Raw genomic sequence first — 13377 nt, 5'->3', positions numbered from 1 at the left:
ATTCACTCAATACACGTCCGATTCTAACGGCTTACTTTTTCTGAACTAACTGCAGTGTTGCCAATTTACGGGGAATTCCTCAAATACAGGGAATTTCAACTCAACAACTCGTTTGAGGATTTTGTTTGGATTACGCTATGTGGGGAAAGTGACCTCGCATTCTAGAATTTTTTATTTGTTTGTTTATTAACGATATTGATATTGTTTTCAACATCGCACATGCGCTGCTTATATAGCAACATTTATATAGTATAGCATAGGAACGTAGCTTGGGCTTGCGTAGCGAGAGGTACTTTATAAATATAAACGATGATTACATCATAATTATAACTTTCTACGTGTATTCAATTTCAAAGCTTTGTTCAGAACTCTTAGATGTCTGTTTGACATCAACACTCTATTATTCTTACAATTCTAAATACAAAACCTAAGCTGCCTGTACTACAATAGAATTATTAGCAATACGCTTATATGTATAAAATTATCCAGTAGGATTAGAATCACTTTGTCTCGAATTGTAAAATTATTACTATTATCAGTTACCGACAAGAGCCTAGCTCTTAAATAGGATGGTGATGATCAGTCGATGCATGTTGAGCACGCGACCCTTCCTCGTTTTAACCGGTCCCCGGTGTGAAGAAAGAATACAGCTGTTGCCGAATAAAGCCGAGCAGTAGATATTTTAAAGGACTATTCACAGGGTTATGCCCGGGACGTGGACGAGGCGTGCTGTTTGTATGAACTGCGGGGCCGTCCCGGCGCCGGCCCGGACTCGGACATGTGTGACGCGTTCATACAAAATAAACGCAACGATACGATACGATATTTTTTGAGCCCCTGACGGAGCTCAGTCCGTACACGTCCCGGGCACGGTCCGGATATGTATGGATCTATCCATACATATCCGGGCCGTGCGTGCCCTTAATACCACAACTTGCCACTCGTCAAGCTTAATTAGTAAGGTTTAATTTTAATGCAACTTGTTGAGTTTATTTCTAATTATAGCGTAACGTATAATAATATGTAATAGATGGATACATTTTGACTTTCTTAATTATTTGATATATTTTTAAGCGTAACAATAATAATATAATAAATACTGAGAATGAATAATTACGTGTGGGAATGGAATAATGACCTTTGCTCTCCCCTTTATAACCTTGATTTTTGGGGATTTTTAATAACTTGCATGGGCAACGCTGCAAATCGGAGGAAAGAATCGGACGTGTATTTCGTCTGCCCGCAAAAGTATAGAGAGCGCGCCTTCAGACAATCGGATCGGTAATAATATCGGACGCTATTTCCGACTTGGACGTGACGTCGTAACGGATCGGACGTGTATTGAGTGTTCATACAATTATATGGTGCAAGCGCCTCCCGGTAGTCGGATCAGACTATCGGATCCGACCATCGGATGGAAAAAACGGACGGGTATTGTCGCATGTGACGTGCACACAGACGTGTACCTACCGCGACTGTTGAGAGTATCGCATCGAAAGCTCATGGATATTGTCACGCCCTCTGCTGTCATGCACACTTTATTACTTATATTTATTATATAAACGGAAAGTATTTTAATCAGTTACGAGAACGGACTGACAGAGAAAGCAATTTTTATTTCGTTCCTATTCATTTTAAAAATTACGATTTAAGTACGTTTTTGCAAATATCTCTCTTTTTTAAAAAAAACAAGTGTTCAGTAGATTAATAGTGCACGATGGCAGGCCATAAATACATTACTAACTCTAGTAATTTATTCGAGGATGAAGATGTGGACGCCGACATGTACGTGAACCGTTATAGGCCACGGATAGCTACGACACAATCGAAACCTGTGACTACGCAATACGATGGACGCATTGCTGAATTGGAGCGGCAGAAACAAGCTATCTTAGAGCGAACTCTGGATTCATCTGACAGAAGCATATGCCTTCTTCGCGAATCCGAGGATATAGGCGCCCAGGCAGCAGTGGAACTGAACCGCCAGCGCGAACAGCTTGAAACAACCGACAAAAGGCTTGATGAAATGAACATAAACTTAAACTACAGCCAGAAGCACCTAAATGGAATTAAATCTGTATTCTATGGACTTAAAAACTATATTTCGGGTAGGTCTAACGATGTCCGTGTGCCTAATCAAACGTCACCAGGTAAAACATCCAGTAAGAAAGATCGGCCCAGCGGCAGTGGCTTGACCGACACTATAACTAATTTTAATAATGATATTACACCTGAAGATCGATTCAGTACTTATCCCTCTGTTCACCTGAAAGGTTTGGAGCAGCAAACTATGGCTGCACCTATCTCCGATAGTCAACGTATCAACACATTACTTGATGACAACCTTAAAGAGATGGTCCAACACGTAACAAGACTAAAAGGCCTTGGTGTTGACCTCGGAAGGGAAATTGATACACAGAATGAACTGATAGACAAGATTCAGGATAAGGTTGAAGTGGTAGACGTCAAAATTGGCAAACAGAACAAGACCATGAACAAACTTCTTGGAAAATAATCCAAATTCAGTTGATTTCACCTCTTCAAGATAAGCGTAATCCTAAAACAAGCTGCCCATAGGCATTGCAAGTCACAAATCACTCGCAGTGATCAATATCAATGAAATACGATTTATTTTTCTGGGTTGTGTTAAAAGTTTTCTCAGATAGGTCGGATATGTCCTACACGGTCCCGCCTCTTGCTACGCCTGTGACCTTGACATGTACTCGTATCAATTATTAAGCCGTGGTCCGTCATGGGCCACAGACAGAGGTCGTCAATTTACAAGCAGGTATTTACAAAGTGTTTTATAAAATCACAAATAGATATTGTATGAAATTTTGTGTAAATGTATTTGTCCAGACAAATACATTTACTTTATTAAAAAATATTAAATAAATGTATGTTGTACGTAATTGGATTTTCGTAATACTAATACTGAAAAAATCAAATCTTTGACTCATTGCATTACTGTTATTAAATACACTACGTCAGAGGCTATTATAAATTATTAGTTTCCTCCCATTTTGTACATTAAAAAAAATAAAAGTTATACATATACATATGCCCTTGATAGATTAATTGAACTGTAATAAATTGCAATTAACAGTTTATTGAAACATTTCGACTTATCTCATTATTTTTTATGTTTAAGTCATTGGCGTAATAATGTGACATTGTATAAAACTATGTAAATTTAGATATATAAAATGACCCTAGTTTGTAAAATGGAGTAGGTAAAACCATCGTAGTAGAGGCCAGATTACGAAATTGTCGTAGTGTACAGGAATTCAAATAAATAATAATAATAATAATTTTATTCTCAGACAACGTGATCCATAATATTTGTTAATAAAAAATACTTAAGCTAGTGTTAGTTTAAACATAAAAATAAAGACAATACTAATAATAATTAAATAATTATTTGTTGAATAGGCGGGAGGATAACTGCCCAGCCAATGTTAGAACAGTGAATCGCTAGCGGTGTGCAAACGCATCCACAGCCATTCAATTGAACATTGGGGACTCCCACCTATGTATCTGTCAATGTGTTCAGGATGCTGTTAGTGCTGCCACGCATGCGACTGAGTAGCGACGCACTTCGCTTTCGTATGATAGCCTAAAAATCGTCTACACGTTTATCAGCGAACATGGTTGATGCGCTACAGAAACGTGGCAGTCGGAACAGCATCCTGAATGCATTGTTATACTGAACGCGCAGTGCACCGTATGTCCGCTGCGTATAGTTGACCCACAGGCTGCACGTGTAAAAGGACTGGCAATAAGCTTTAAAAAGTGTTACCTTCACTTGATCTGTACATCGTGCAAACCTGCGCGCCAACATATTACAACGGACAGCCAATGCCCTGCGCTCCCTCTCTATATCTGCATTATCACACAGATCCTCGGCGACCCAGTGGCCCAGATACTTAAACTGCCTTGATTGCTTTAGAGGAGTTCCACATAAAGTAATTGGAGGCACGGTCGTATATATTTTAGTGCCGGCCTTGAATACCATACACTCACTCTTAAGTGCATTATATCTGAGCCCGTGTGCCGCCGCATAAGATTCACAGATACTTATCAGCTTACGCAGAGCACCAACTGATGGGCATAAAAGTACCATGTCATCAGCGTAACATATGTTATTGACACAGACCCCGTCAATATGGCAACCAACGTTGGAGCTGCTGAGCTCACCCATCAGCCCGTTCATGTACAAATTGAAGAGCCGCGGCGAACTCAACCCCCCTTGCCGAACTCCGCACTCCAATTTGTACACGTCCGACTGAGCATCTGCCCATCTTACTCTATTCCTTTGATGGCTGTACCAATATTTAAATATTGCTGTTAACTCATGTGGTGAATTAGTCTCACACTCTAGCTTGTGCCACAGAGTATTGTACGATACTAGGTCAAATGCCTTCTACAAGTCCAGGTAACAGGCATATACTGGTGTTTTACGGGAAGTATAGTACTGGACAGTCTGCTTGAGACACAGGATAGCGCTCTCTGTGGACAACCCGGGCCGAAAACCGAATTGAGAGTCTTGCAAGTTGACTACTTTATCCAGGTGTTTGTCAAGCAGTCCATCCAATACCTTTGCTATCACAGTAGCCAAGGATATCGGCCTGTAGTTAGACAAGTCAGAAGCATCGCCAGTTTTATTCTTTATCACTGGTACAACCATTGTGTACATTAAATCATCAGGTAGATAACCATAACTCAAACAAAAGTTGAAAAACAACGCCAAAACCCTCGGTAACTGCACACCAGCGTATCTCAGGTGCTCGATGCTGAGGCCGTCGTGACCTGGAGACTTTCCCCTCTCCATTTTGTTTATTATGGAATGCACTTCCTTGGGTGAGAATCTAATATTTAATACATCCGAACTAGACCCCGCAACGGGCACCCGCAGCACAGGCACGAGTGGCGAGCTTATCCTGAAATGGCGCTGAAACGCGTTCGCTATCTCAGCGGAATCGTGCACACCAGTGACACTCACAGGAAGACTCGGTTTAGGATTTAGTTTGTTTGTGTTTTTCCAAAATTTACTGAAATTCTTACATGAGTGATAATTTGCAATAATGTCCATTTTTATTTGTTCTGAATTTTTCTGACAGTATTTAAGTTTGCCTTTAAAAATTTTCCTAGATTGATACATACGATTGTAAATATGTCCACTAGTTGGTTTACCGTACAATAACCACATTTCATAACAAAGCCGAGCCTCCCTGTGCGCACCGCTGACGTACTTGTTCCAACCAGGTATATATATATGCTTGTTCATATGCCCTCCACCCTTAGACTACTTAAAACTACGTTCTGAAGCCTCTATAAGTATACCTACAATATCATGATAAATAGTATCTATTAATAACTTATGGTTTTCAATGGAACAGAAATTGGAAGCACATTCAGTCAATTCATTAGGTAAAATAAATTCTTTTAGCTTTAAATTACAGTATTCGAGATAATTATTTATTTGTTCATCATCTCTTTCCCTCCAAATTACTTTATTGTTAGACATTTTATAATTCAGTATTTTAGGTACAATCAAATCTATATTGCATTCAATTAATAATGGATAATGATCCGACCAATAAACATCATACAACACCGAAGCGGTCACTACAGTAAGTCGCGCCGCGCCGGTGAGTAAACAGTGGTCGAGCCAAAACGGCGACACCCATGTGCCTCACTCAGAAACGTATAGCTATCCGCGGCTAATAAGTCCAAATCAACACATGTCCATAATTTTTCACTACAGAAATCTAATAGTTCATTTGCAAATATCTCACCTGAGTGCGCGTTAAAGTCGCCTAGTATGAACACTGATTCCACATTGTAACCCTCTACTAGTGCGTTAATCTCACTAAGACATTCGATAAATTCAATTCAATTATCAGCCGACGCGGTAGGCATATATACTGAAAAAACCAACAACGAGCGTTCGTTAAGTTCGACTTTGATAGCTGCAAGACGCACACTTTACACACTATCACCGATACACATGGGAACTTAGATTTTCGCCACAACAACCCCGCCGTACGGTCTTCCTCTCAATATTCCAGTCGACGTATCTACAGCAGACTTTCCAGTAAAAGCAAAGTCATTATCAATATTTCCGAGATAAGGTATATCATGTGGTAATAGCCATGTCTCCTGCAGTGCAACAATGTCAGCCGTGCGACATAAACTCTTTATGTTCTCCGTAGAACGTACGACATTTCTGCAATTGAAGCTAGCGAATTTTGTTGTTGTACTCATGTTGTACCATTACAAGTTTTATTTGCTGCATTCTCCGTTCCTTTTATTTCGACTAAAGTCGAAAAAACGGCGGTACGCTACCCCATCCGGCCAAAAATCGTCACTTAAAAACAATTTAAGGCTGTTTTTAGGCACAAATACTTTATACGACTTGTAATCTTTAGTCATTTTCATGTCTACTTTTTGTACAACAACTGTCATATTGGACTTCTTCCTAATATAATTTTCAATATCACACATGGACGTTTCCTTTGACACGTTGTATATAAATAAAGGTATCTTAACATCCGCCCGCTTTGAAATTATTGTTCGATTCCACATCAGCTTTTCCTCGGCTTCCTATAAAGCGATTACGCAATTTATTTCTAATAAAAAAATGAAAATAATACCTACCTATTTATTTTATTAAAATATGCATCAATACACTTGTACCAGTTTACTGAAAATTCATTCATACATTTGCGGCTCATTTTCGCCTGCTTCATAAGGGCCAGACGGGTCAGGTGAGCATAAAGTGGTGGTGATGGTGTGTTCGGCGTTATTATTATAGATATATAGATAGATAGTTATTATTATAACAGTGGAGAAGATTGGTTGACTAGCCATCGTTGTCCGCATTTCTCCATTATAGCGATCAGTTGTCATGGTGTGTACCGATTGTAAATAAGCTTTACTTAGTTCCCCCGCGCCAATGAACCAGTAAACAGTTACCACCAAATTTCTGTGAATAAGTTATTTTTGGGCAGGTTTCAACCAGTATTGACCGCTTTGATCCATTTTTCATCAAAGAAATCCATTACTCATCAAAAGTAATGATGTGGTCTGTACCTCTCATCTCGTAGTGCAACCTTAAACATATATTTTACGTTGTACAGACAAATTGTGTGATAAGCACCTATTGACCGTACTATAGCTTTTTTAATTATTTTTACCAAGAAATAAGTGCGCATTTCCATCTCACCTGATGGAAAGTGACGATAAGCAGGCTGATTTTAATTCAAATCGGAATGGATCCGATCGGGTAGCCCGTCCGAGCCTCAAATCAGCAGCTTGGTTTTGATTGCCTCTCCCGATCAAAAATGCCTTTTTTTTTCGAGGCGCAGGACCATTCTCAAAAACGGAATTTAAAAAAACCATGTTTTTGATATGATTCAAAGTAATCTTAAATGAAAGGTACCGTATACTACAATATGTTTCACTTATGAACCCAGCTATTATCACTGTAGTTTTCACTTTTCATGAAAAAAGGAAAAAAGTAAACGCCCCCACGTCAGTGACACAAGTCCATGGTAATGACATATTAGATTAATTTCAATGAAGCATGTATGGTTTACTGTAGAATAAAACGTGTTTTTTACTTAATTATCTTTATTTACGTAATCACTTAGATTTTGATAAAATTTTAGGCTTTTTTTTTCATTTGAATATAAAATATAAAATACTATAAAGTATTTTATATTCAATTATGTAAATTCTATTTTATTAAATTTTTTTTTTTTTTTTGGAACTCTAACACTGCCTTCTATTCAGTTTTTAATTTCGGATCCATTGACTTACAATCGGATCACATTATTTACTTGACACTTTGCACTTTAAGGAAAGTGATCAATATAAAATTTTTACTTTTTGGGAAAATGCAAAATAAGTTATGATGTTGTGACATTTTCACGTTATCAATGTTTACTCTTGGAGTACAAAAGGCAATGGCTTTGTTAGTCTATCATGGTCCACGGTAAAAATAATGATAAAATATTTAACTTTATAACATGAAAAATAGTTCAACAATTTAAATAACATGTAATTTACAAAAACACTAATTATGATAAGGTCACTATTTATTGAACTTTTTTGTTGTCATTTGACGTAATAAAAAAGTAAGCCTCTTCATTTTCACCAGCTAAACAAGATGTTATTGCCTTATCAAAATTAAGCCGTTTTAATTATAAACGAAAGTCCTCTACGTAATAAAATTAGTCCCAGTGCCCACTGACAGGTCGGGACGGCAAGGGATTTTTAGGTGACAAATAGTAAAAAAACTTTTGTTGCAATTTTAGTGATAATGATCGTAGCTGCAAAATTAAGCTGCGATATACTTAGGCATGCCGAACCTTCAGCCTCCGGAATGCCTAGGCAACCTCCGGAATTTCTCAGCAGCCTTGTGGATGCCTCGGCAACCTTAGAGATGCCTTGTCAGTTTCAGAGATGCCTCGGCCGCCTTATGGATCCTCGGTAGCCTCGGCAGTATTATGAATGCCTCGGCAGCCTTAAGGACGCATCGATAGGTTTCAGGACGCACGCTCCGCGTCGCTATTGGTTACCAATAGCTTGACGCCATACAACTATAGCATTCAATACACGTCACGCAACGAAGTAGCGACGGTATGCTTCAGAGATGCCGTGGCATGTTTAAGGATGCCGCGACATAATTGCCGTCAGTGTGTGCTTGCATATAGGGTTGCTGAAGGATCGACTGATGTCCAGTACTGTCAGGCGACGCCTCTAGTCTAAGTCGTGTTTGTAAAAAAGTTTAAGGATGATTTTTTGGAACGGAAACGTCTCAATTCTATTCGGCTAATTTCACCACTATTTCAATAATGGTGGTGTCGATTACTTTTTAGTCTTCAATCCAATCCTCTTTGGGTATGTTGTACTACCCACTATCACTTTGTGAGTCAAGTCTCATAAGCAAGTAATTTACCAATAGTAATGGTGATGAGTATCTGGATGATGTAAGATATCTTGAAACAGAACAAGATCGTATGATCGTCTCCTTTTGTCCCAAGCGGGACAGAAGATGTTTGAAATAGGAGGAAGATGCGCAATCGGTTCATCGGTTGATTTTCGATGTCGCTTGAAGACGGTGAATCATCACGCAAACGCATGTTCTATTATCTCTGTGAATTTTTAGCCTCTTACGCCATTCCTTTCTCTGTTTTCTTTCTGGCATTTGATCAATAGATAATACTTATTCTTTTCTCCTTTTAGCTTTCTGTAACGTACAGTGTACAGTCAAGAAAACGTCAAGCTTGACACTTCGTACTTTGGACCGTTCTTATCCTAAGCGGCACAGAGTTGGATTAAATTAAATTAAATTAATTAAAACTTAAGTGTTAAGCATGACGTGCTGATGCATGATGACGTGCATGACTTTTATATTTTTTCCAGATTGCTCCTCTCGCATTTTTTTTAATACCGTTTTTTCTTGACCTCAATTTCGATTTATAAAATACGATGAAAGGCCTAGATGACAGTTATAATAGCTCATAATTTTACGATATCTGATAGATCTTAATTGAATAAAATAATATGATACGTAATCCACAAAAGCGACCAAAATAGCAGGCTAATTTTTGAAAAATCGTACTTTAAAGGTCAGTGCGCCACAACTATTATCCCGGAAGTGACATACTGTCAAAAACTTTCAAGATGGCATTGTGTTTGGTGTCTGTAATTATTCAGAAACTTTGTTGACTGATATAATAAATTATGGCTGCTTTCAATAAGTTTATGCATGGAGGTGAAAATTTCATTTCATGCACAAACGTAATGTTATATTTTGTATCCATTATTTTATTTATGTTGTAATTATTTTGTGTTGTTTAGAAAGTTTATTCTATGTATTATCTTAAAATAATACATATAGATTAGTTTATTTATTACAAATAAATATATTTAATTTTAACTTGCATCATTGTAAATGGACTTTGCGCACGACATGGAAGTGACATTTTCGTCACTGAGTATGAAAAAATAAATGATGATTTAAATAAATATTTATATTGTGTAAATATAAGTAAAAACCATATTAATATAAACTACCTTGATTAATTTTAAATAGGAATAGACTAAGTAATACAAGTATATCGTTTTTTAATACCTATGCACAAAAAAAAGTTGCAGAGTTCACTCTCGCCTTGAAAAGGCCCAAGTTATGCCGCGCCGTTCAGTGAACGCTTGGTCACTGAACGGCATAACTTGCAACTTCTGCAGGCAGGCCATTCCACTCCATGATCACACCGAAGCGAACGAAACGCTTCGTGTGAATCCTTGGAATATCCAAAACATTGGGGTAGGGGGTTGGAACCCCAGCCTAGGTCTGATGGTGAAAAGGCGGAATTAAATCGTGGAATTCCTTCCAGTTATATCAAACCATGTTGTCAAGTCTTCCGTATTAGGTATGCGTTGGATCGGCATTTGTTGGATTTCAAAATAATTCTAGTGACGCCATGTAAAAAAATGTACGTAGGTGAAAGATTCGTTATCTATATATACTGCATTTTTACATGGCGCCACTGAAATACTTTAAAATCCAACTTCAGCTTTCTAAGTCATTTCTAAGTCAATAGTTTCATCCTAAGACGTAGTAAAATTATTTCCAGAATTCGAAAAAAGTAATTAATTACCTAATATTCGGTGGTTTTAACCACTCTGCATCTCACAATTTTTTTTTGTGAACATTGACCTACCTAGGTAGATTCTTTTTCTTATTTCTTTTGGCTCTTCGCGGTAAGCGTTATATTACGCGTTATATTTTAGTATTAAGTGGCTAACCACTTTCAAAGTGTTTTGACTAACTTGTTTTTAAAACGAGGAAACGTATAATATCATGGAATATAATTTGGAAACGGGATTCGATAGTTGGAGAAAAAGTGAAAAGGAATCAGGCGAGGAATTAAGAGAAATGTAAATAAACATGCTACAAATAAAGAATAAATATTATATTATTATTACAGCACTGCCATTTTTATATTATTTTCTAAAATAAATTTAGATAAATAAGTATATAGTATATAGAAGAGTTATTGGACAACAACAAAAGGTGGATGGAAGCCCGAAGAGGCGCATGGTATTGGACAAAATTCTGGATAAGAGAAGAACGATCAAATTTTAGGCAATTTAAAAAAATGTGATTTAAATCACCAACTTCACCGCAGTCATACATCGTCAACAACTATATTGAATTTCGCAAGGTGAACGGGAGTACATACGTGACCTAATCTCATACGAGTCAAAATGCTTGTTGCCACTCTGTTCATTTTTGATATTGTTATAAAATCTACCTTTCAACTGAGAGCTCTCCGTCCATGCTACAGTCCAATTATTTCTAAGAAATATCTTGGGAAGTGTGACCAGGTCGTGGTTATAAATCTTGTAATGAGCCATGTCCCCGCAGATGATAGCATCATTGGCGAATTTGTCAGCGTGCTCGTTGCCAAAAATTCCCGAGTGACTGGGAATCCAGGCGAACACTACTGAAAAACCCTTCAATCTACATTTGAATAGTAACTCTCTCGTATTAATAATTACCGGAGAGATAAGTTTTGATCTAAACGGATATCTTACAAGTGCCTGAAGGGCATTCATGGAATCCGAAAATATTAGGTACTGTCTTTTTTAATTTAGCCAATAGAATATACTCAACGGATTTGTATAACCCGAAACATTTCCCAATGAAAACAGAACTCTCAGAAGAAAGCTTTACTTTCTGTACAATATTATATTGGGAATGATAAACTCCAATTCCAACATTCCTATTGTTATTGTGTTTAGAAGCATCGCTATAAATGTGATGCCAAGTTTGGAATTTTGTGTCTGGAACGAAGTTAAAAAAATGTGAAGTTTCGACTGTTTCCTTGTTAACTCCTAAAGACAAACGAACGTCAGGGGTAATTAACACAGAAGATTCACTGATGTGTGAATTGGTGCGTGAATAGATAAATACTTGCGGAAACTGATAACTAAACATGGAAGGGACAGGACGGCATTTTTGAACTCCTCATACATTATGGACATGTTATTCATGTTGGGAGGAGGAAGGAGAAAAACTTCTTCATTTAAATAGGTATTATATTCTACTCTCCGACAGTATGTCAGTACTACAAGCACTGAACAGCTATGACTTAAACTCAGGGCTTATTTATGAATGCCATCAAGCACTCATGGAGGTATGTATACAAAACCACGTAACTCTATAGTGGATTAAAGGACATAGCGGCTCACCTGGCAATGACGCAGCAGATGAACTACCCAGAAAAGGGTCGGAGACGGATGCTGTAGGACCAGAACCCATAGTGTTCCTCCCCTACCAATGGTTCAGAACAACTATACACAAAGGTACAAAATCGTCACATAATAATACATGGACTACCCTTACGGTCTGTAGACAGGTGAGAGAAGCACTCCCAAGGCTCAATCTATCTCGAATATTTATTAAACTCAAAAGGCAAGAGCTTCGCACTCTAACTGCCGCCCTAACGGGTCATGGTCCATACAATAAACACCTTTTCAATTTAGGTATCACAGACAACCCTCTATGCAGAGCGTGTATGGAGGGGGAGGAAACGGCTGCGCACATCCTACTACAGTGCTCCGGCGTAGCCAACTACAGGGCAAAGTACCTTGGAGTGCCAAGGTCGCTCCCCGAAGTCTTCAGTAAACCGAGGAGGCTGCTGAGATTCCTGGAGGAGCTTGGGTGGCACGAGTAGGACCCTGCACCCACCACACGCAAAATAGGCGCCTTAACGTCGAGTTGAGGACACCAGCCCGTTAAACCAAGTACTAAGTACCAAGTATCCCAGTCTGCTTTGGCTGTTTGGAATTTGAGACGACGAGAGGAGGAAAAAGTCGGAATTGGATCAGCAATGATATTTTAATATGGAAATGGTCACTTCCTAAGGAGTAATAGGGCAGGACGTACTAGAAAAGTCTAGATGACACAGGAGGAGAAAATAAAGTAAGATCAATAGCATTCTTTGGATTTTGGGATGGAAGGACTCGTCTCGTGGGAGAGCCATCATTAAGCACACACAAATTAAAGGTGTCAAAAAGGTCAAGAAATAAAGGCGAGACTGAATCACAATACTATGAACCCCATGACGAGTGGTGTACATTATAATCCCCCATAATAATTAGGGGAGGAGGGATCAAATAAAAGATAGAAGAAAGTTCAGGGATCATGGAAGAATGAGGGTAGGGTAAATAGAGAGATAAAAAGGAAATATTATTCACCTTGACAGCGACTGCACTAATGAAGTCACTGTGCGGGGGAAGGGGGATTTGGGAAAAGGTAATAGAACGGGCAACTAACATAGCTGCATCGCCATCGCCAGG

At 38.3% G+C, this 13377-nt stretch overlaps 1 protein-coding gene across 1 annotated transcript; it reads left to right on the top strand.

Moving 5' to 3' along the window:
* The first annotated feature begins 1620 nt into the window (after positions 1-1620).
* LOC113226041 (soluble NSF attachment protein 29-like) lies at positions 1621-2598 on the top strand. The gene has a single exon (XM_026458545.1). It carries the CDS (start codon positions 1718-1720, stop codon positions 2513-2515), a length of 798 nt encoding a protein of 265 aa, XP_026314330.1. The 5' UTR covers positions 1621-1717; the 3' UTR covers positions 2516-2598.
* Positions 2599-13377: the final 10779 nt, after the last annotated feature.

This window comes from Hyposmocoma kahamanoa, unplaced genomic scaffold, assembly GCF_003589595.1.
Source record: "Hyposmocoma kahamanoa isolate Upper Pololo Valley unplaced genomic scaffold, ASM358959v1 180, whole genome shotgun sequence".
Taxonomy (NCBI): Eukaryota; Metazoa; Arthropoda; class Insecta; order Lepidoptera; family Cosmopterigidae; genus Hyposmocoma; species Hyposmocoma kahamanoa.
The sequence above is the reverse complement of the archived record's forward strand: the minus strand, read 5'-3'. Positions and strand labels throughout refer to the sequence as shown.